Raw genomic sequence first — 22,444 nt, 5'->3', positions numbered from 1 at the left:
GGCTCTTTCTTACATGTTGTATGGGAGTGTCCAGGAGTATTACACTTTTGGGGGAAGGGTATTAGTACCCTTACAGATTTAATAGGGATAAGATTACCTGCTGTACATCTTCTAAATGATGAATCTCACCTTTCCCTTATAGGGAAAACTCGCAAAATCTGGCTAACAGGCTTGACTGCAGCCAAAAATATTATAGTCCAACGTTGGAAAACCTCCTCACGATATTTCAAGTTCTCACTGACTTCAGAGTTTTTTGAAAATGTCTTACCCTGAACTGTCTTCTGCGATACAATTTTAATGTGGACAGATCTGATATCTAACTTAAAGGAGCTCCTGACCAAATAAGAATGCTATCCCTGAGGGGATATTGCTGCCCTGGTGGTTGGTGGAGTGGGGGCTGGGTGTAGGGTCGAGGGATGGGATTGAATTAATCCAAAATGTGGTGCAACCTGAATTGTCTTCTATACTGTGTTGTAAATTGAAGATGTTGCAATAAAAAATGTATGATAAAACAATTGCACGTCTGCACACCTGTGGTTCCAGTAGGTCTGTCTGTAGGTGTCAAACTCGGGGACGTCCATTTCCTCCATCTCCCAGGTGGACTGGTCGTAGGGAAGGTCTCTCCATTTGATCAAGTAATGAATGTTGCTCTTCTTATCAATACTGTGATGAAAAAGAAAATAGAAACATTGAGGTATGAAAAAGCACTTTTACTCCGTTTCCTTTCTAGTAGTAGTATTCGTTTATTTGTCCCCGAGGGGTTGCAGCACATCACAAGGCATTTCAAAAAGATAAAACATACGTCACTGACAACAACATAGACACAGATTAAAAAGAACAGACATAAAAAACCAGATATCGGCAGACATGACAAGGAGCCTAGGCCAGACCAGCTGGGTCCTAGCCATCATTGATTCAGGAGTTTGAAGGCTTGTGGGACGAAAGACAGCCGAGATCTGTTCTTTGTAAACAAAGGGCCACGATATCTCCACCCGGATGGCAACAGTTCAAAATGAGAGGCGAGAGGGTGCCTCGGGTCACTCACAGTATCGTGTGCCATTTTTAAAACTCTGTCCTGTATAAGCTTTCTAGACTAGAACATGAGATTCCTGACAATTTACTGGACAATGTTACGGCCCTCCTGACTGACTTTGTATGTGCCTCAGTGGCGTTGCCGAACCAGCATATGATGCCGAAGGAGAGCACACTTTCAATAAAAGCATGATAAAACATCTTAACCGTTCTGATGCCGACATTAAAAGACAATCATTTACGTAAAAAGAACATTCTTTGTCGAGACTCAGCATTTACTTTCTCAGACCAAACATCCCATCTGAGCTTGTGGTCAAGCACGACACCAAGATACTTGTACTCAGTGACACATTGTGTTTCTAGGTTCAGGCTTATCTAATTTAGACAATTATAGAATAAGTTCATATTTGCCATCATACAAGTCATTTCTTTTTTCAACCCGATTCATTTACTAATGGCACATTTCCACTGCAGCGCGGTTTAAGCGTGCCGTGCCAAACCCGGCTTGTTTTTTGTTGCGTTTCCACTCGGCGTAGTTCCGGCTAGCGGGTACTTTTTCACAGTATTTTCTGGCTCTCCAAAATCCAGGTTCTTTCCGGGCCAACAACCGGGCTGAGTATGCTAAACTAGAGAGAGAATCGCTGGCAACTACAACAAAATGAACATATTTGACCGTTATTTAATTGTAATACACGTTTCAAAATGATGCCGAAGTAACAACATACTGATACCGGTTAGTAAAAACCATGAATTAATGCTTTAACAAGTCTGCAGACAGACGGCAGGCGAAAAACCTTTTAAAATGCATGTTTTCTGAAGCTAACGTTATATATGCTCCGACCGTCCACACTCACAACAACGGCCTACAGACATAAATAAACCAGCGACTGTATTCTCCATGACACAGGCAGTCTGTGGTTTGTACTTGTTTAACTTTTGTCTAGTTTCTGAACAGATATGAGGAGCTGTGAGCTCTGAGGGCTAAGAGCTAACGGCTGATGTTGGTTTTGTGGTTCTCATTGAAGATGACGTCACGGCTCCGCCTACCCTGGGTTACTATAGTTACCGCCCCAGCTACTAAACTGTAATGGAAACGCAGCAGAAAGTGAGCCTGGCCTAACAAGGCCTAACTATACCGTACTAAGCCGAGCGAGGCCCTGCAGTGGAAATGCGCCATAATTGTTCTAATGAAGTGAAATGATATTGCAATAATATTCTTTTTTAATCCACACGATTCTCCAAATACATGGTTTGGTTCATACCTCATTAGGAATGATGGGTTAATACAAAGAAAATGGAAAAATACGTCACATTTACCTAAAAGAAAGAGTCTATACACTGCTGACCATAATGGCTCATTAGTAAACTTACAAATTTAACTGCAATCTACACCCCGACGTTCTATACTTTTTAAATTCTTTGTTAATTAGAGGGAATAAATAGGGAATAAAACATAAAATCTTTAAGGCAGTAACAATAAACTATAAAAATATAATACACTGTAGTTTGCCGTATACTCATTGCCCTAAGTGTTTTTGTTGTTTAGCTTTTAAGGTTATTTGTATAGTTACATTTAGCGTAAATACTTGTCTTTAGCATCCTTTTTTAATGCTAAATTGTAATACTTATGTTTTATTATCCTTATATATTTTATTTACATTTTGTATGACCTACTTTGCAACTTATTTTTTTAGATTGTTGATGTTCGCACCACCAGACACCAAAGCCAATTCCTTGTATGTGTAAACGTACCTGGCGATAAACTTGATTCTGATAACAATGCACATTAAAACAACATAATCATCTGTTAAAAAGCTCAATGGCTCCACATCTTCAGTGAAGTTCCAGTGTGCTTCCTGTGATATCTGATGTGTGTGTTTATAATATAACACTATTTGTGTCGTACCTGTGGTTGAGGATGCGGTGGATCATCAGCCACTCCATCTTGACTCCGTAGCGGCCGAACTTCTCCTCCATGTGGACGAAGAGAGGATCTTTGTTCTTCCTCTTGTTGCTTTTGTTTTCGTCACCCTCGCCTACAGGCGGAGGTTCGTCCATGTCGGTCTTCCTCTGGTAGTTACGGAACATCACCTGACAGTTCAGCTCCAACTGGGGAAGAGGGACGGTGTTAGAAATGCAACAACGTTTGTTTCTTTAAGTCCGATTTTTGCGGATTTATTCAAACGTTTCTTCCATCTTTCATGGCAAGCATACACAAAACAGTCTACCTTTCTATCATTGAAAAATTGAAACAATTTTATGTTCATAATAAAATATTGACCTATAAATATCTTACATTACAAAATTGCACAAAGTGACATGACCTTCTTTCGCTTTCACTCACACTGATCTCGAAATAAAAGTGTGAAATCCAACCAAAAATGAATTCCCACTTTATTAACGTGTTTTACTTAAAAAAACATTTATACAACAAATCACCTACTGCACTTAATGCATGCCTACCACAGCTACAACACAAACATGCTTACATTTACCCATTAGTTTCCAAGTGTGCAAAAAAGCGCTATGATTAATATCTTTTTTCCACGTTTCGTGCTAATAAAAAGTAAAAAACCAATGAAAAACGGTCTGGAAGTGCAAATAATCTCTCTGCATAATTAGTGTGTTGCTATGGTGACCGTGCAACTGTGTGTGCAACGTAAGAGCATCCTGCGTGTGTGTGAGTACATTTGACCATCCAAAAATATGTGAAACTAATTGATCTGTGGCAATATATTCGATGCATTTCTAGTTTGTGTGTATGAGGGATTTCTCACAGATAACTCCACTTCAGTTGGATACAGATTTCAGAGAGTGTGCGTTAGACAAGATAAGATAAGTTTGGTGTTGCAGCATAAAGACATGGCATAGTACAATACAGATGAAAAAGATTAGAAATAAACAAGAAAGTAGAAAATATTAGGGGTGGGAATCACCAGGCTCCCCACGATACCATAGTATTGCGATTCTACGATATGCTAAGTATTGCGATATGATATATTGCGCATATATATTGATATATGATTGCATGATATATTGGGCTCCGGTGTCTTTAACATGTGACAAAAGCCAACGCTCAATGGACGCAGGTCTTTGCACATGAAGCAGGTGATGATCGAGTTATTTTCTTAGCTGGCTCAGAATTTGATGGTAGCTTTGCCAAGAAGCTAACTTAGATTTGCAATATGATTAGTTTATATAATAAAATATCGATACTTGGCGTCCGTGTATCGATACAATATCGCCACGCAAAGTATCGCGATACTATAGAGAGGCGAAGCCCCTCCCTTTCCGGTGGACCTCCACGGGACCTTATTTCGGAAAAAGTATGTATTGAAGTCAATGGAGAGAGAAAGGTTATCTTTTGATCCCGTTTGAATTGTGCCACGAATTACACATATGATGTTTGTCAATTTAAAAAATACAAATGTGTCGTAAAACTGTGAAGTGACACTTTGTGTGTGAAACCGCTCAATGAACTACATCTCCCGTCTCGCACCACACACCAAGACGGCCGTCACGTTGAACATTTCACTTCTTTCTTTCAAAATGAGGCGGAAAGTATTAAAAGAGGTGAAAATCACTCCAAGTCTGGGCACGTTGAGAGCTGTGCATACACACAAGGGGAGTTAGTCGGTTCCTAAGAGCCAGCATGCGGGACCGGGATTCTGGGATTTGTAGTCTTTCTAGTTGCGTATTTTTCATAGTCTTATATTTCAACAGTTTTACGACAAACTGTGACTTTTTTGACATGGAAATGATTTTTAAATTGACAAACATCATATGTGTAATTCGTGGCACAATTCAAACGGGATCAAAAGATAATCTTTCTCTCTCCATTGACTTCAATACTTAATTTTTCCGAAATAAGGTCCCATTTTGTATGACCTACTTTGCAACTTATTTTTTTAAGGTGTGTGTATTGTAAATGTTTTATTTATTATCATGACTTGCTCTTATCTATACTCAGTGATGTCATCTATTGTAAATATGTACAATGGTATAACAATGTTGTGGTATTTTTATTATTGCTTTTAGGATGTCTATCACCATCTGGCAAAGGGACTATCGATGAAAACTAGCCTTTTGGCTAATTCGAGTACTTTTACATGTTTTTAATATGTTGATTAATGTACACTGTCCCTTGTTTTAAATAAATCAATTCAATTCAATCCATGGGTCGGAAGTAGAAGGGCGGGACTTCGCCTCTCTATGCTGTATGTATATGTTACACACATTAACAATAAGAAGTTACCTGTAGCTCCAGGACCCAGGAGCAGTGCCAGTAGGACATGTTGCACCACTTCACGAAGAACTCCCTCTCCCTGCGGCCCACCAGCGGGGGGGGGTCGGGGGAGTCGGTGGGGAGGTCAGCGGGGCGGGGGACAGGCGTGGGGGGTGGCAGCTCCCCCCATTTCCACGTCAACACCTTCTGGACTTTGCCCTTCATGTGGGGACACTGTCATGGGGAAAGAGAGGGAGACATTTAGGATGTGAAGCCTGAGAAGGAACAGAAGTGTTTAGGAATGTAGATATTTAAGGAATGGTGTAATTTAAAAAGCAAATAAAATCGTTCATAGCTTGTAGGGCTGCATCATTTGGAAAGATTACTAATTACAGGTATATTGACTGATATTGCAATTGAGTTATAATTGGGGATTTTAAAGGGGAAAGAACATTTTTAAAACATTATTCACATTTTTGGTGAAATATATATTGAAGTGATCATGGTTTTAACAGAGACTGTACCAAACATAGTCTTTTATTTAAGTCTGTAAAACACGTCACGGCCTACTCACAGTAGGCCGTCTCTGCAGCACGACAATATTTTATTAAGATATTTAGCAAATCTTGTGCTTCCTGCAATTTGGATAACATTTCAATTCTTTGTGAAGCCCCCCCCTCACTATCACTTCTTTAACTGCACAGACCTAATAGCTTATCTAAAATCCAGTAATGGTGCACAAGATGGAATCTGCACACACGCCCACATGAGATCGACGTGCACGCTGAGACTCCCAGCAGCCGTGCACGCTCACCTTGCATTTACTTGCACCATTTTAACTATTTTATCTTGTTTTATTGTGTTGCACTGTTGGAGGAGCCTGTGACCTCAGATTTTCAGTGATACATCTACGCTGTAGCTATGCACACATGACAATAAAAGCCTTGAATCCGTGCACGCTCACAGCAGCCTTTTTTTTATTTTATGAAATGGTCATCAAATCCATTTTTCTTATTTATATATATATATCACAATATTTTCACAGTTTCCAATTTCCTTACATCATTCTTCCAAAACATTATTTCATTTTGCTCAAATCCCACATTCCTGAATTCGCCGTGCACGCTCACAGCAGCCGTGCACGCTCACAGCAGCCGTGCACGCTCACAGCAGCCGTGCACGCTCACAGCAGCCGTGCACGCTCACAGCAGCCGTGCACGCTCACAGCAACTGTGCACGCTCACAGCAGCCGTGCACGCTCACAGCAGCTGTGCACGCTCACAGCAGCCGTGCACGCTCACAGCAGCCGTGCACGCTCACAGCAGCCGTGCACGCTCACAGCAGCTGTGCACGCTCACAGCAGCCGTGCACCTCACAGCAGCCGTGCACGTGCTCACAGCAGCTGTGCACGCTCACAGCAGCTGTGCACCTCACAGCAGCCGTGCACGTGCTCACCTTGCATTTACTTGCACTATCTTAACTATTGTATCTGTTTTATTGCGTTGCCCTGTTGGAGGAGCCTTCAGTGATATATCTACACTGTAGCTATGCACACATGACAATACAAGCCTTGAATCCGTGCACGCTCACACGCACAGCAGCCGTGCACGCTCTCACCTTGCAGCGGGGGCAGATCCACTCTCCGTTGGGGATCTCGGGCAGGGGGGGGTTGAGGCAGTGGATGTGGTAGGAGGAGGGGCACGAGTCGCAGCACAGCAGCTCTCCTCCATCCTTACACACCCGGCAGAACTCAATGTGGTGGTCGTCCTCTTCCTCCACGCCTTCGTCCCTCCTGTCCTCCTCTTCCTCCCCTTCGGCCTCCGACAGCTCATCCCTGGCCTCCCACTGGATCCCCTCCTTCTCCTGGGGGCAGAATTACAGGGTGAGAGGGGGAGAGAGAGGGGGGGGGGGGAAGGCAGGGAAGGTATGCGGAAAGGAGTGTGAGGAAAAAAAGAAAGGGAGGGTGGTGTGGAGTGATTTTCAAGAGCGACAGGGGTTCAGTGTGTGTGTGTGTGTGTGTGTGTGTGTGTGTGTGTGTGTGTGTGTGTGTGTGTGTGTGTGTGTGTGTGTGTGTGTGTGTGTGTGTGTGTGTGTGTGTGTGTGGAGCCACAGTGGAGGGAGGGGAGGAGGAAATGGGGGATGGGGGGGATACGAGAGGAGACAGGAACATGAGCAATGGGGTTTGGGGGGGGGCAGTGGAGGACAAAGAGAAATGGAGACACAAAGATTTTCTTTAATTATCATAAATAACGTCCACTTACAGAAATGTACACACCTGTAAAAAATGTTCTTGTATTTTATCTAATTGTTTAAATGTTTTTTTGTTCCTGCCATTACTTTACATGACTTAATGTTAACATGGTTGTATAATGTTTTAACTGTTACACACACACCTGTAAAATATGGTATTTCATCTAATTGTTTGAATTGTATTTTTAGCGTCTTTTGGTTATCTCGTTTAATTTGTATTTCACGTTCCATCATGTCTTTTATCATTTGTTCTTGTAGTTTTAATTGTCTTTTACACAATCATCTGTGTGTTATGTTGTAAAGCCCCCTGACACACACATGTGATATTGGACTATATCAAATAAACTTTGATTGGTGGGATTGTCTGTTCATTGTGCCTATATATATATATATATATGTATATATATGTATTTTTAAATGTATTTGTATATATATATATTTGTATTTTGTATTCCTCGGGATTGTGGGAAACGGTATTTCGCTCTGTCTGTAAACACAAACTGGAAGATTGACACTGTTTTTGTTTTGTCGTGCTAACAAAGCTTTGCATTTTCTCCACTGGTTGTGTTCTTTTGATTGTATTTAATTTGTATTTCACGTCTTTTATTATTTTCTTGTACTTTTAAATTATCTTTTACACTGTCATCTATGTTTGTTAATCCTTAAAGCCCCCTGAGACACATGTGTCGTGTGATATTAGACTATATAAATACACTTTGATTGGTGGTGTGTTTTTGTTTTGTCATGCTAACAAAGCTATGAATTTTCTCTTTGCAGTACTCACACAGTGGGGACAGCTCCACTTTCCCTCGGGGGCCTTCTCCATGTCGGGGTCCAGGCAGACCATGTGATAGGCTCGGGGACAGGTGTCACACAGAATGATTTCCCCGCCCTGCTGGCACACCTCGCAGTAGTCCTGGTGGTCCGTCTCGTAGCCGTCGCCGTCCTCCGTCTCCACTGAGAAAGGACAATAACACGTTTTTACATCTTCAAATTCCACTTTTCCAGACTCAAAATTCCAGACTTCTCAGTAGATTTCTCACACCTTATGGAAGTGCAGATGCTGCTAAAATAAGACAGTAATAGAAAAATATGACTTACTTTAATAATATCATTGTGTGGTTCGTATTTGCTAATGTTTATCTAGATTTGCTACTTCTCACACTTCTTAGCTAAGCTTGGGAACATTCCTTATTAAGAAGATTTGTTGCAGTGTTGTTAGTTACAGTCCATAGATGAGTACAATTACGGCCCCGCCCACTTTTGGGGGAAACCAACGCTGTCATTTGAACGGCGATCGAGCCTGAAGCCACAGAGCTCTTCTGTTACTGTCCTTTCTTCTCAGAGGAAGTACAGAAACACTGAACTCTGGATTTATTTTAATGTTTGAGGTGCAATAAACGACCGCAGCTTTCTGGCATGATACAACAATTATTTTCCGCCTCACTCATGAGAGTAACAGCTGGTTAAAATGACCGCCTCGCCTACTGATTTTAATTTAACCATATATCGAGCCCGATCGTCGATTTCCAATGATTTAATGTAATTGTTTGCCTGACTGTCCTTCGTAATCGGGTTCTTTGAAGATCCACAAATCCACGTTTTTCTTAAATGTCTGATCAGATTGGCAGTACAGTATGACCCTAATCCTTCAATCAGGTGAACTGAGAACATCCTGATATGGCCTCCCTAACTCCAACAATGCTCCTTTCATTATCACCAAGCTCAACCGCTCCCTTTCTGCTCTCTCTGTGTTTAAATATTCAACCCAAACTCTTCGTCTTTCACTCTGCAGACAGCATGCTCTCTGTGCGACTGACTGAACTGTCTTGCCAGACATAAAATACGACAAAGACAGCTGAATGGTTTGATTCTTTATCCACATTTGATACATAAATTCCCACCACAAAGACTTAATGCCTTCACAGGGTATATGCAGGAATCCTGAAGTCACATGTAAAACCTTTTAAGACCTTTTTTAAGACCCTTTCCATACATTTTAAGACCTCATCGCCACTTGGAGTTTTAACCGGTTACCTTGGCGACACACTTTACCTCACATTGACTATATACAGTATCGATTGTCCTTCCTCCTTATCTTCCAACCATTTGGACGCAGACTTGCATTTCCCCGTAACGATGTTGTTTAGCAACCGGCGTAAACGGACCTTGGCGCTATCAAGCAGTGAGCGTGCGATGTCCTGTTCAGATGACGTCAAACCCAACGGGATGCCATCAATAAACTACACAGAATCACACTACACACCTACGCAATGATTACATTCAGGCAGACTGTAGAATACAACCTCTCTGGACAATTTATATACTTATTGAAAACAAGCTACAACATGTAATACCTTGGAAAATGCCGCTAAATAGATTTATCAACTTTTAATACTTTTTAAGACCCCCTGCTTTGCCTATGCATTTTATTTTGATGCCAATGTTGGATATTTTGCACGATTTTATACAAAGTTTGCATCGAGCTTCCTTTTCCTCTTGGTGGATCCTGAACCAACCATTTGAGATTGTAAAGTAAGCCTTTGGAAGACTTGCATTTAACCGCGGTAGCTGTTCATTCACACAACATACTTCTTGCTTTGGCATGAATTGAGCTCGCTGTGTTCAGCTTACTATCACATAGATGTTAACAAGTAAACTTCGCCATCTATAGGCTCCAAATTCTCTCTTTTTATTTTAGTCAAAGGATTATTCTGGAAACACAAATATGTTCCCCGCTTTCTTTTCATTTTCTACACATTGAGAAACCTTTAAATGACTAGAATCTAATTACTTTTCCATAACGAGAATTTAACCTATTCATCTTGACGTTGATCGTTTTCAACAAAGAAAACCTCCTACGATTATCTACTCAAATGTTAATCCAGCAGTGACTCAAAAATAGCATCAACTTTTTTACTTAATTATATTTCTTTTGCCAACCTTTCTTCTTCTTCTTGGCACTCTTGGGTTTCTTCTTAGGACGGCTGCTGCGGTTGGCGCCGTCGGTCCCGGGGAAACTGCCTTCGTCAAAGTCACTTTCCACTTCTGGTTCATCTTCATCACTCTGACGGAGGAACAGAGCGGGAGAGAAGACGTTAACTGGTTACGTTATAGTCATTTACCAATATTCGGATTCGATGTAATCATTATTTAGATTAGGTGACTTTATTGTCATTACATAATGCAAGCAGAGTGTAACGAAATTAGGAGGGTCTAACCAGGGTTAGGGTTAGGGTTAGGGTTAGGGTCAGTTATATAAACATCTATGAGCAGTCTGTACAAAATAAATTATACAAATAAAGGTAAATATGTATAAATAAGAATAAATACCCTGAGCGTAAATACAGTATATACAGCAGTAATGTGCAAGGATCACAAGGGACAAAGCAGATCACTGCTGTGTCTGTTGTGATTTCTTTAGGGTTTTTTTAATCTGTACACACAAAATCTGTTGCACGTCTTCCATGTCATCTGAAGTGTCTGTCCCTGAAGTTTCTAAAATGTTGCCCCATTAATTGTGGGAGTATTTCCTTGTGCAAGCGTCTAAGGATGGAGGCTGTCGATGTTTTATAATATGTAAAGCCCCTACAGACAAATGTGTAATCTGTGATATAAGGCTCTATAAACAAAATTGACCGGTTTACTGTTCGTCTAAATTGAAAAAATGAAAATGTGTAATTTGTGATATTGGGCTATATCAATAAAATGTATGGACTTTAATGATTTCCTAAGTTGAGAACGTAAATCTGCTGTGTAACACTGAAAAAAGGTAGCATAACAAGTATCTTACGGAGGAGTGCTTCCTCTTGCTGTTGAGGCCTCCTAGCTTGAGTCTGTCATGTGTTTTATACTCTCTAAAGCCCCTTGAGACAAATGTGTAATTTGTGATATAAGGCGCTATAAACAAAACTGACTGGTTTAATGTTCGTCTAAATTGAAATCTGAAGGATCAAACACAAAAAAGGGCAGGATAAAAAGTATCTTACAGATGAGCGCTTCCTCTTGCTGTTCAGGCCTCCTAGTTTGATCTTGAGCGGAGCCACCTTCTTAGGTTTGGGTTTCGGCGCAGGCTTCGCAGCGGGCCTTGACTTCTTGCGAGCGTTTGGACCTGAGGAAACACAGAGGAAACTTCAATCACAAAATACTTCAGAACGGCATTATACAGTATGTAATGTTTATTGATGTTTTATTTGTATCCGTATGATTTATTTTACTTTCTTTATTTTAACAAATACCAAACCACCGTATTTTCATGTTTAGTTATCATCCGTTCTTTTTATCGTTGGTTCACTGCCTGCCATAAATCCACTCGCCTTCACGTGAACAGTGAAAAAGTTTATTCCGTGAAGACCCGCCCCTACTCTGATTGGTTAGGTTTAAGCAGGAGTGCCTCTGATTGGTTAGGTTTGGGCACGAGGAGTACCGCCACTTTTGAACGGCTCTCGTTAAGGAACGGAGCCATAAGATCCGAATCCCTTCAAAGAGCCGTAATTCCCATCACTAGTCATCATGTCACCTTTGCCCTCTTTGGTCTTGGCCTTGCGGAGCGGGGGTGCGGGGGGGGGCGGGGGGTGAAGCAGCAGCAGCAGGAGGTGTTGGAGCAGGAGGTGAAGCAGCGGCTCCGGTCTCCAAGCATCCGTCAGTCCCCGGCACCACCATGTTCTCCACAGCTGCAGCCACGCTGGCAGCCGAGAGCGCCGCGTTGGCCGAGGCAGAACCCTGCAGGAGAGACAGAGAGAGAGACAGAGTGAGAAACAGAGAGACAGAGAGAGAGACAGAGACAGAGACAGAGAGAGACAGAGGGAGAGACAGAGAGAGAGAGAGAGTGAGAAACAGAGAGACAGAGTGAGAAACAGAGAGACAGAGTGAGAAACAGAGAGACAGAGACAGAGAGAGACAGAGGGAGAGACAGAGAAACAGAGAGACAGAGACAGAGAGAGAGACAGAGACAGAGAGAGACAGAGGGAGAGACAGAGAGAGAGACAGAGTGAGAAACAGAGAGACAGAGAGAGAGACAGAGACAGAGACAGAGGAGAGACAGAGGAGAGACAGAGACAGAGACAGAGAGAGACAGAGGGAGAGACAGAGAGAGAGAGAGAGTGAGAAACAGAGAGACAGAGACAGAGAGAGACAGAGGGAGAGACAGAGAGAGAGACAGAGAGAGACAGAGTGAGAAACAGAGAGACAGAGAGAGAGACCGAGACAGAGAGAGACAGAGGGAGAGACAGAGAGCGAGAGACAGACAGAGTGAGAGACAGAGTGAGAAACGGAGAGACAGAGAGAGAGACAGAGTGAGAGAGAGAGACAGAGAAAGAGACAGAGTGAGAGACAGAGAGAGAGACAGAGGGAGAGACAGAGAGAGAGACAGGGGGAGAGACAGAGTGAGAGACAGAGTGAGAGACAGAGAGAGAGACAGAGGGAGAGTGAGAGACAGAGACAGAGAGAGAGTGAGAGACAGAGTGAGAGACAGAGTGAGAGACAGAGTGAGAGACAGAGTGACAGACAGAGAGAGAGACAGAGTGTCAGAGTGACAGAGTGAGAGACAGAGTGAGAGACAGAGTGACAGACAGAGTGACAGAGTGAGAGACAGAGTGAGAGACAGAGAGAGAGACAGAGGAGAGTGAGAGACAGAGGGAGAGACAGAGGGGAGAGACAGAGAGAGAGAGACAGAGACAGAGTGAGAGACAGAGTGAGAGACAGAGAGAGAGACAGAGGGAGAGACAGAGAGAGAGACAGAGGGAGAGACAGAGGGAGAGACAGAGAGAGAGACAGAGTGAGAGACAGAGTGAGAGACAGAGAGAGAGACAGAGAGAGAGACAGAGGGAGAGTGAGAGACAGAGTGAGAGACAGAGGGAGAGACAGAGAGAGAGAGAGAGACAGAGACAGAGTGAGAGACAGAGTGAGAGACAGAGGGAGAGACAGAGAGAGAGACAGAGGGAGAGACAGAGGGAGAGACAGAGAGAGAGACAGAGGGAGAGACAGAGAGAGAAATAGTTACTTATTGTAAATTGAAGTTATATATTGTTTTTCTAGTGCATGTGACCCCCTCAAAACGCGTTTACAAGTCACCCATTTACACAGAGTGAGAGTGAGAGCCGGTCTACTGTCACACACAGAGGACAGCTGCAAGAAATAGTTACTTATTCTATTTGATTTGTATTTACATCTCCAAACATTCTCTTGCACTATTTTATTTGTTCTATATATATATATATATATATATATATGTCCCTCTGTTGGAGGAGCCCGTGACTTCAGTTTTTCATTGCCATATCTACACTGTAGCTAATGTGCTAATGACAATAAAGCCTTGAAACTATTGTAAATGGATTGGAGTTATATATCGTTTCTCCAGTGCATGTGAACCCCTCGAAATGCTTTTACATATACAAGTCACCCATTTACACACATTCAGACAGAGGCAGAGGCAGAGGATGCCATCGAGAGCAAGTTGGGGATATCTTCCTTAGGACACTTCAATGTGTTGACTGCAGGTACTGGTGGACGACCACACTTCCTCCTGAGACACAGTCGTCTATTGTTTCCCCTAAAGGATGAGTGAATTACCCGAAACATAATCTAATAATACTCAGAATAGAGTATTTTTAACGGTTACGTTTCACTCCTCTTAATGTGGCTGATTGTGCCTATGAGCTGTGTGCATTGATGTTTTTGTCTTTTTAGTGTCAAATGTTGTGTAAGCTCTGGTCTGTACAAAGCCTTGGTCACCAGGGGTTGTTCTTAAATGTATAAATAAATGTGAATTGACTTGTCATGAATAATCAATTAATCTTTGGAGTAATATTTCAAGAAAATAAGACCATTTTCAGTCACTCAAAAATGGATTTCTCACATCACCTTGGACTTAATATCAATAACGAATATGTCCATTCTTCATTCATTACTAGCGTGATTGCAATACCTTAAGCGGGTTGTTGGTGCTGAACTCTCTCCACTTAGCCATCATCAAAGTCATCATCTTGGACACGGCAATTTTGGGGTTCTTTGATGCAATTAAAGGTCTAAGGACAAAAAGGGTACATCAAATAAAGTGATCTATGACTATGACTATATCATGTACAAAGGTGTGTGCTTACCTGACAAACTGGCTGAAGGCCTTGTAGTTGGTGAGGGAGCTGTAGTCCTCCTGAGTGAAGACGTGGTCGATGTCCTTCATACCCCAAGTCTCCAACAGCTGGATGGAGCTTTTCGGCTGAGGAGGAAAAGAGATGTGAGTTTGGGAAGTCAGCTCTGAAGGAATTAAAGGTCCCCTATTATACCGTTTCTCATAAATATATTAAAGGTCTCAGATATATACAGAACCTGTCTCTGATTGGCTGAAACACCAAACAGATCATGGCAGCATCCCATAATCCCCTCTGTTTCAGCCCTGTTTCCAAAGTGCTGATTCTCTGTCTGTTACTTCAGATGAAAATAAGGAGCCCCTCCCCACGCCCCTCTGAGAGAGATTTGGTTACAAAGAACTCAATGGTGCTCTAGGAGGAGATTCAGGTGATAAGGGGGGGGGGGGGTTACCTTGGTTGGTGATTGGCTGATGGTTACACAAGACAAAACATCATTATGACATCATAAAGTGGCCAAAATCTGATCAGCTCATTTTCAGACAGGTTTTTATAGAAATGGATCAAAAAGAGAGAGAATCTTTGTTCCTGAAACTTTCAGATGTCTCTTTCCACAGAGGGGACACATGTTGATGTAGAAGAGACATGAAGAAGAGGGGACACATGTTGATGTAGAAGAGACATGAAGAAGAGGGGACACATGTTGATGTAGAAGAGACATGAAGAAGAGGGGACACATGTTGATGAGGCATGAAGAAGAGGAGACACATGTTGATGTAGAAGAGACATGAAGAAGAGGGGACACATGTTGATGTAGAAGAGACATGAAGAAGAGGGGACACATGTTGATGAAGAAGAGACATGAAGAAGAGGGGACACATGTTGATGAAGAAGAGGGGACACATGGTGATGTAGAAGAGACATGAAGAAGAGGGGACACATGTTGATGTAGAAGAGACATGAAGAAGAGGGGACACATGTTGATGTAGAAGAGACATGAAGAAGAGGGGACCACATGTTGATGTAGAAGAGACATGAAGAAGAGGGGACACATGGTGATGTAGAAGAGACATGAAGAAGAGGGGACACATGTTGATGTAGAAGAGACATGGAGAAGAGGGGGACACATGGTGCTGTGGAAAGAGACATGAAGAAGAGGGGACACATGTTGATGTAGAAGAGACATGAAGAAGAGGGGACACATGTTGATGTAGAAGAGACATGAAGAAGAGGGGACACATGTTGATGTAGAAGAGACATGAAGAAGAGGGGACACATGGTGATGTAGAAGAGACATGAAGAAGAGGGGACACATGTTGATGTAGAAGAGACATGGAGAAGAGGGGACACATGGTGATGTAGAAGAGACATGAAGAAGAGGGGACACATGTTGATGTAGAAGAGACATGAAGAAGAGGGGACACATGTTGATGTAGAAGAGACATGAAGAAGTGGATTTTGCATAATAGGTGACACTAATGGCGCTTTTCCACTGCAGGGCCTCGCACGACTTAGTACGGTATAGTTAGGCCTTGGTAGGCCAGGCTCACTTTATGCTGTGTTTCCATTACAGTAACTATAGTAACGCAGTGTAGGCGGAGCCGTGACGTCATCTTCAATGCGAAACACAAAACCAACATCAGCCGTTAGCTCTTAGCACTCAGAGCTCACAGCTCCTCATATCTGTTCAGAAACTAGACAAAAGTTAAACAAGTTCAAACCACAGACTGCCTGTGTCATGGCGAATACAGTCGTTGGTTTATTTATGTCTGTATAGGCCGTTGTTGTGAGTGTGGACGGTCGGAGCGTATATTGCGTTAGCTTAGCCGATCTCCATTCAGAAAACACGCATTTTAAAAGGTGTTTCTCTGCCGTCTGTCTGCAGACTTGTCAAAGCATTAATTCATGGTTTTTACTAACCGGTATCAGTATGTTGTTACTTCGGCATCATTTTGAAACGTGTATTACAATTAAATCACGGTCAAATATGTTCATCTTGTTGTAGTTGTAGCCCCCTTGCCAGCGATTCTCTCTCTAGTTTAGCATACTCAGCCCGACTCAGCCTGGTTGTTGGCCCCGAAAGAACCTCGATTTTATGGGGCCGGAACTACGCTAAGTGGAAACGCAACCAAAAACGGGCCGGGCACGGCACGCTTAAAGCGAGCTCCGCGCTAGCAGTGGAAATGCACCATAACGGATCACTGAGTATTTACCAGACAATCCTCCTCATCATCCTCGTCTTCCTCTGGTTCTGGATCTTTGCGTTTGCTCTTGGAGCTGGAGGAGCCTCCTTTCTCTGATGATGCTCCTCCTCCTCCTCCTCCTTTCTTCTTCTCTTTGGCCGAGCTGGAGCGCCTTTTCTTCTTCTTTCCAGGAGCGTAATCACTCCCTTCACTCTCTGACCGAACACCTGCCTCTCCTGCATCTCTCTCTGCAGCTTCCACTCCCATCCGGGGCTCTGGGGAGCTGACGGGCAACTCCTGCAACACACAGAGACGCTATGCAAATTAGACAAAGACAGTGGTGCTTATATACCTTTCTATATTTAAGAAAGTGCCATCCTTTTAACTTCTAGTGATAATTGCGCCACTAGATTGGGAAATCTGAATGGACTTTTAATTAGTCGACAAGCATTTTCAAAAAATATATACGATTTTTGTAATTATTGTTAATTTAAAACGTTTACTAAAGAAAATAATTAGGAAACAAGAAAGAAAATCCATTTCAGTCCACTTCAAGACAATGGTACTTGCATACCAGGGCTCGACATTAACGACTGCCCGATGGCCCGGGGCCATCTAGTATTTAGCTCGGGCAATGAAGCCTCACCTGCTGGTTGCCCGATCGGGCAATCTATTATGCCAGTATCATGCAGCTCGCGGATCCAGTAATGAGTGACCCGACAGTAAAACTAAACATATCTATAACTAGTTCAGGTAGTTTGAGAGGTCATTAAAATAGCTACGTGTGATATTCTAACCTGAAGTGTGTTTTGTCCGCTCACCGCTGCATGTGATCATGCAGAGCTGCGTGTCGACTCGTCAGCAGCAGCTGATCTCTCTCTCCCGTCAGATTAGACTTCACTCGCGTTTATGTCCATATCGATCAGATCCAGCTAGTTCTAGCTAATGATATGACTACCTGCTTATTAAAAGACACCTACACAATGAGTGTCGCTATGCAACTGGGTGAGGTCACAAAGTATAGCGCAGCATTATGCATTTGTTTACATGCCCACCGGAACCCCGAGGCATTACCAACAGATCAACGCACAATCAACCCACACAGGACATCTCTTTCTCCACATTAAGTGTTAGACATTAGAATTGACTATTCTTGTCTGTCACATACTCTTCTTGTCTGTCACATAAGTGGCGCAACTGAAGTGGTATTGCGCTAAAGGGAAATAATTTTGACCGGACATTTTGACCGAAGAGATTTAGATTTGCCGGCTAATGGAAACTATGACGTCGCCATTTTGTGTGCTTCGCGGATGCGCTCGGCTCCTCTCGACTGCTGCTCGGGTCTGTTCGGTCAGCTTCCGGATGAGGAGGCATTCGTTCGACCAACTTACAGTAGATAACATTACAAACATTTTTAACAGGGGCCATAATAGTGTAAATAATGTTTGTTTTGGCATTAATAACTGAATGTAATGTTTTTTACATCTGGGAAGGCATTTGCCTTCATCAGATGGAAAGTGTCTTGACCAACAACTTAAGTATTTCTTATAGCTATGCAGGGCATGCAAGCGAGCAAACACAAACAAGAACAAACAAACAAGTGAAATGAAGAATAAAATTGAAATTGTACAATATAATATTGTGGTGGTTCATCTTATAATTCAGTCTAGAGAATGCACCAGACAGCATCTAAGACCTGCAAAAATCTAAATTTTCTAGGGGGACGGAGGCCCCCCAAACCCTTCGTGCCATTTTGTCCGCGCGCATTTTTCAGGGCAATCTCTATTGGGCTCAGGGCCATCTGTAAATTAGCTTAGATGGCCCACAGGGCCATCTCCCAAAATCCTTAATGTCATGCACTGCATACCGTGCTGCGAATGGATCTGGCCCTTCCTACATCCAGGACATGGTTAAACCGTACACCCCAGCACGTGCACTCCGCTCTGCATCAACCAAACGGCTCGCTGCACCCGCACTGCGAGGGGGACCCAAGTTCCCATCAGCAAAAACACGTGGGTTTGCTATCCTGGCTCCAAAATGGTGGAATGAGCTCCCCATTGACATCAGGACAGCAGATAGCTTACACACCTTCCGGTGCAGACTGAAAACTCATCTCTTTCGACTCCACTTCGAGCGATAGAACTATTAACAAAGCACTTATATACTAATAAAGGACTGGCTTATCTAAAGCCAGTTGAGTAGCACTTGAAATGTTTGGCTCTATGAAGCCTGATGTACTTATATGATTCTGTTTTCTTCAAGTTTGTATTTTGTTGGTCGAACGCACTTATTGTAAGTCGCTTTGGATAAAAGCGTCAGCTAAATGCAATGTAATGTTTCTTTAAAAAAGTCCCATAACGATTAATTGATTATCAAATAATTCATTTAATTGACAAAATGCTGCAGACTTGTATCATATCACTGTAAACTGAGTACATTTGGGTTGAACTGTTGTATAAATCAGCTTTTTAAATGTTTTCAATGTGGAATCTGACATATTATACAAGGCATCGTTAACAGTCGGCTGCCCCCTGCCCTCTCTGGAACACATCTCCACCTCCCGCTGCCTCAGCAGAGCAAATAAGAAAGCACAGCTCTCACCCAGGTCACAGACTGTTCTCTCTCCTGCCTTCTGGGAGGAGATACAGGAGCTTCAAGTCACGGACAAACTGTTTCTACCCCTGGGCTGCTCAACCACCACACTTAATGCAATAACCATCTTCACACATATACACATTTTAAATGCACTTTTTTTATATCAACATTTTTAACTATCCATTCCCTCCGTATGATTGTTTATGTTGTCTGTCCTACTGCCGTGTTTTTAATGTCGTGTATGTTATTGTCCTACTGCCGTGTTTTTAATGTCGTGTATGTTATTGTCCTACTGCCGTGTTTTCAATGTCATGTATGTTATTGTCCTACTGCCGTGTTTTTAATGTCATGTATGTTATTGTCCTACTGCCGTGTTTGTAATGTCATGTATGTTATTGTCCTATTGCCGTGTTTGTAATGTTATGTATGTTATTGTCCTATTGCCGTGTTTTTAATGTCATGTATGTTATTGTCCTACTGCCGTGTTTTTAATGTCGTGTATGTTATTGTCCTACTGCCGTGTTTGTAATGTTATGTATGTTATTATCCTACTGCCGTGTTTTTAATGTCATGTATGTTATTGTCCTACTGCCGTGTTTGTAATGTTATGTATGTTATTGTCCTACTGCCGTGTTTTTAATGTCATGTATGTTATTGTCCTACTGCCGTGTTTGTAATGTTATGTATGTTATTGTCCTACTGCCGTGTTTTTAATGTTATGTATGTTATTATCCTACTGCCGTGTTTTTAATGTCGTGTATGTTATTGTCCTACTGCCGTGTTTTTAATGTCATGTATGTTATTGTCCTAATGCCGTGTTTTTAATGTCATGTATGTTATTGTCCTACTGCCGTGTTTTTAATGTTATGTATGTTATTGTCCTACTGCCGTGTTTGTAATGTTATGTATGTTATTGTCCTACTGCCGTGTTTTTAATGTTATGTATGTTATTGTCCTAATGCCGTGTTTTTAATGTCATGTATGTTATTGTCCTACTGCCGTGTTTTTAATGTTATGTATGTTATTGTCCTACTGCCGTGTTTTTAATGTTATGTATGTTATTGTCCTACTGCCGTGTTTTTAATGTTATGTATGTTATTGTCCTACTGCCGTGTTTGTAATGTTATGTATGTTATTGTCCTACTGCCGTGTTTTTAATGTCGTGTATGTTATTGTCCTACTGCTGTGTTTTTAATGTCATGTATGTTATTGTCCTACTGCTGTGTTTTTAATGTTATGTATGTTATTGTCCTACTGCCGTGTTTTTAATGTCGTGTATGTTATTGTCGTACTGCTGTCCAAAGTACCTCCTAGGTGCTGCTTGCATTTCATATAAACACATAACCCTAACCCTTCACGATCAGAATCAGGAGATCTATATTGGTCCCACAAAAGGGGAAATCTACATTGTTACAGCAAAAGCAAAGAGACAAAAATAGCTTATATTACACAATTTACAAAATACACATCCAGTACAGGTAAAAATATTAAATGGCGTGACTTTCACCTACTTTATCCGAGATCTCTTATTGATAATAATAATAATAATAATATATGGGATTTGTATAGCGCTTTTCCTAATGCTCAAAGACGCTTTACATTAAATCAGAACAGAAACCAAACAAAGAAAACTAAAAAACATAAACAATAGTCCTAATCCAAGTGCAGAGTTAAATGGGCGGGGTGTAAAAAAAATATCTTAAATTACACAAATTACAAAATACACATCCAGTACCAGCACAAATATTAAATGGCGTGACTGTCACCTACTTTATTCCAGATACTATTAAGCCCTTGAAAACAATATAATACATATGTGTGCACAATGTTGGGGTGTACAGTACCACCTAGTACAGCCATATTTAACATTTTCCATTAAAACGTTGTCACACTGACCTCTCTGACCGGCCTCTGCCTCTTGCTGCTCCTGCTGCTCTTCTTCCCTTTCTTCTTCTTCTTGGACTTTGGGATCTCCTCCACATCAGACACAGCATCCTCCTGCTCCTCCTCACCTGTGTGTGTGTGTGTGTGTGTGTGTGTGTGTGTGTGTGTGTGTGTGTGTGTGTGTGTGTGTGTGTGTGTGTGTGTGTGTGTGTGTGTCAGATCAGAATCAGAATTAGTACCACAGAGGGGAAATTTACATTGTTACAGCAGAAAAGAGCCAAAGACAGCTTAATGATACATCAGAAGCATGTATACAAAGTATTAAAGATTTAAAAAAGTATAATAATAGTGTGTGTGTGTGTGTGTGTGTAGGACACCTGTCATTATTGAGAAAGAGAAAAGCACGCGGACAGAAGCCTTGCTGTAGGCCACAGGGAACAAACACACTGCTGACACGCGCACGGGCACGAGCTCTCAAATACCCGTGCACGCACCAACACACTCATAACGCCACAAACAGAACAGGTTGAAACTTGTATTTCCTGCGGTTTTAAAACTTTGACAGCTAACATTCGACCTCTCACACACACATTGGAGTTTTACAGAGGAGTTAAAATAATAAAACTATTGACATTTGCTTTACAAGTTGGGCTAACTAGAGCTAATGGCGAGTAGCGGACTGGCTAGCTTAAGCTAACGTTAGCTTTGAGTCAGAGATGGACCTTCTTCTTCTCTTTGGGATATAAAAGCAGCTCACCGTGGAGAAGTGAGGACTCCTCCGCGGCTCCGAAGTCTTCCCTCTCATCCTCGCTGCCCGACATGTTGTGCAGCGATTTAATTTCACGTCTTGCTGGTCTGATTAATCCCTCCTAAACCTTGCTCCTCGGTCGGCTAGGGAGGAGGGAAAATGACGTCGGACCGGGGGTGTCCGGGCAGAAGGGAGGGGGCGGTGGGTGCTGTGAAATAAATAATGAATAAATAAAAAATGCATTGGTTGCTAATCCCATTCCTTTCCCCTCATATCTGATTACTCACAAAGCGTGTGATTGACCACCTGCAAAATAAGTTGTCTATGCTTTGACATGTGCAGATATTAGGATATCTCTCTCTGCACAGGAGTGAGTGAAGTTTAACTGGCATTATTCTCAAGTATGCAAATTCGCCCTGTCGAGTTATAAAGGAAAGTTAAA

General features: G+C 42.2%; 1 protein-coding gene across 1 annotated transcript in view; it reads right to left on the bottom strand.

The window, feature by feature from the left end:
• The window catches only part of chd4b (chromodomain helicase DNA binding protein 4b), a 68,557-nt gene that overhangs the window by 45,815 nt on the left and 298 nt on the right, over positions 1-22,444 (bottom strand). Inside the window, 14 exon segments of the mRNA XM_034224869.1 lie at positions 532-663; positions 2,939-3,141; positions 5,288-5,491; positions 6,875-7,120; positions 8,292-8,464; positions 10,451-10,574; positions 11,497-11,618; positions 12,027-12,070; positions 12,072-12,229; positions 14,433-14,532; positions 14,608-14,723; positions 16,806-17,072; positions 21,267-21,382; positions 22,012-22,210. Of these exon segments, the coding sequence (XP_034080760.1) occupies positions 532-663; positions 2,939-3,141; positions 5,288-5,491; positions 6,875-7,120; positions 8,292-8,464; positions 10,451-10,574; positions 11,497-11,618; positions 12,027-12,070; positions 12,072-12,229; positions 14,433-14,532; positions 14,608-14,723; positions 16,806-17,072; positions 21,267-21,382; positions 22,012-22,075 (2,069 nt within the window). The 5' untranslated portion in view covers positions 22,076-22,210.

This window comes from Gymnodraco acuticeps, unplaced genomic scaffold, assembly GCF_902827175.1.
Source record: "Gymnodraco acuticeps unplaced genomic scaffold, fGymAcu1.1, whole genome shotgun sequence".
NCBI lineage: Eukaryota > Metazoa > Chordata > Actinopteri > Perciformes > Bathydraconidae > Gymnodraco > Gymnodraco acuticeps.
Note: the sequence above shows the minus strand (reverse complement) of the source record. Positions and strands in the feature narration are given on the sequence as shown.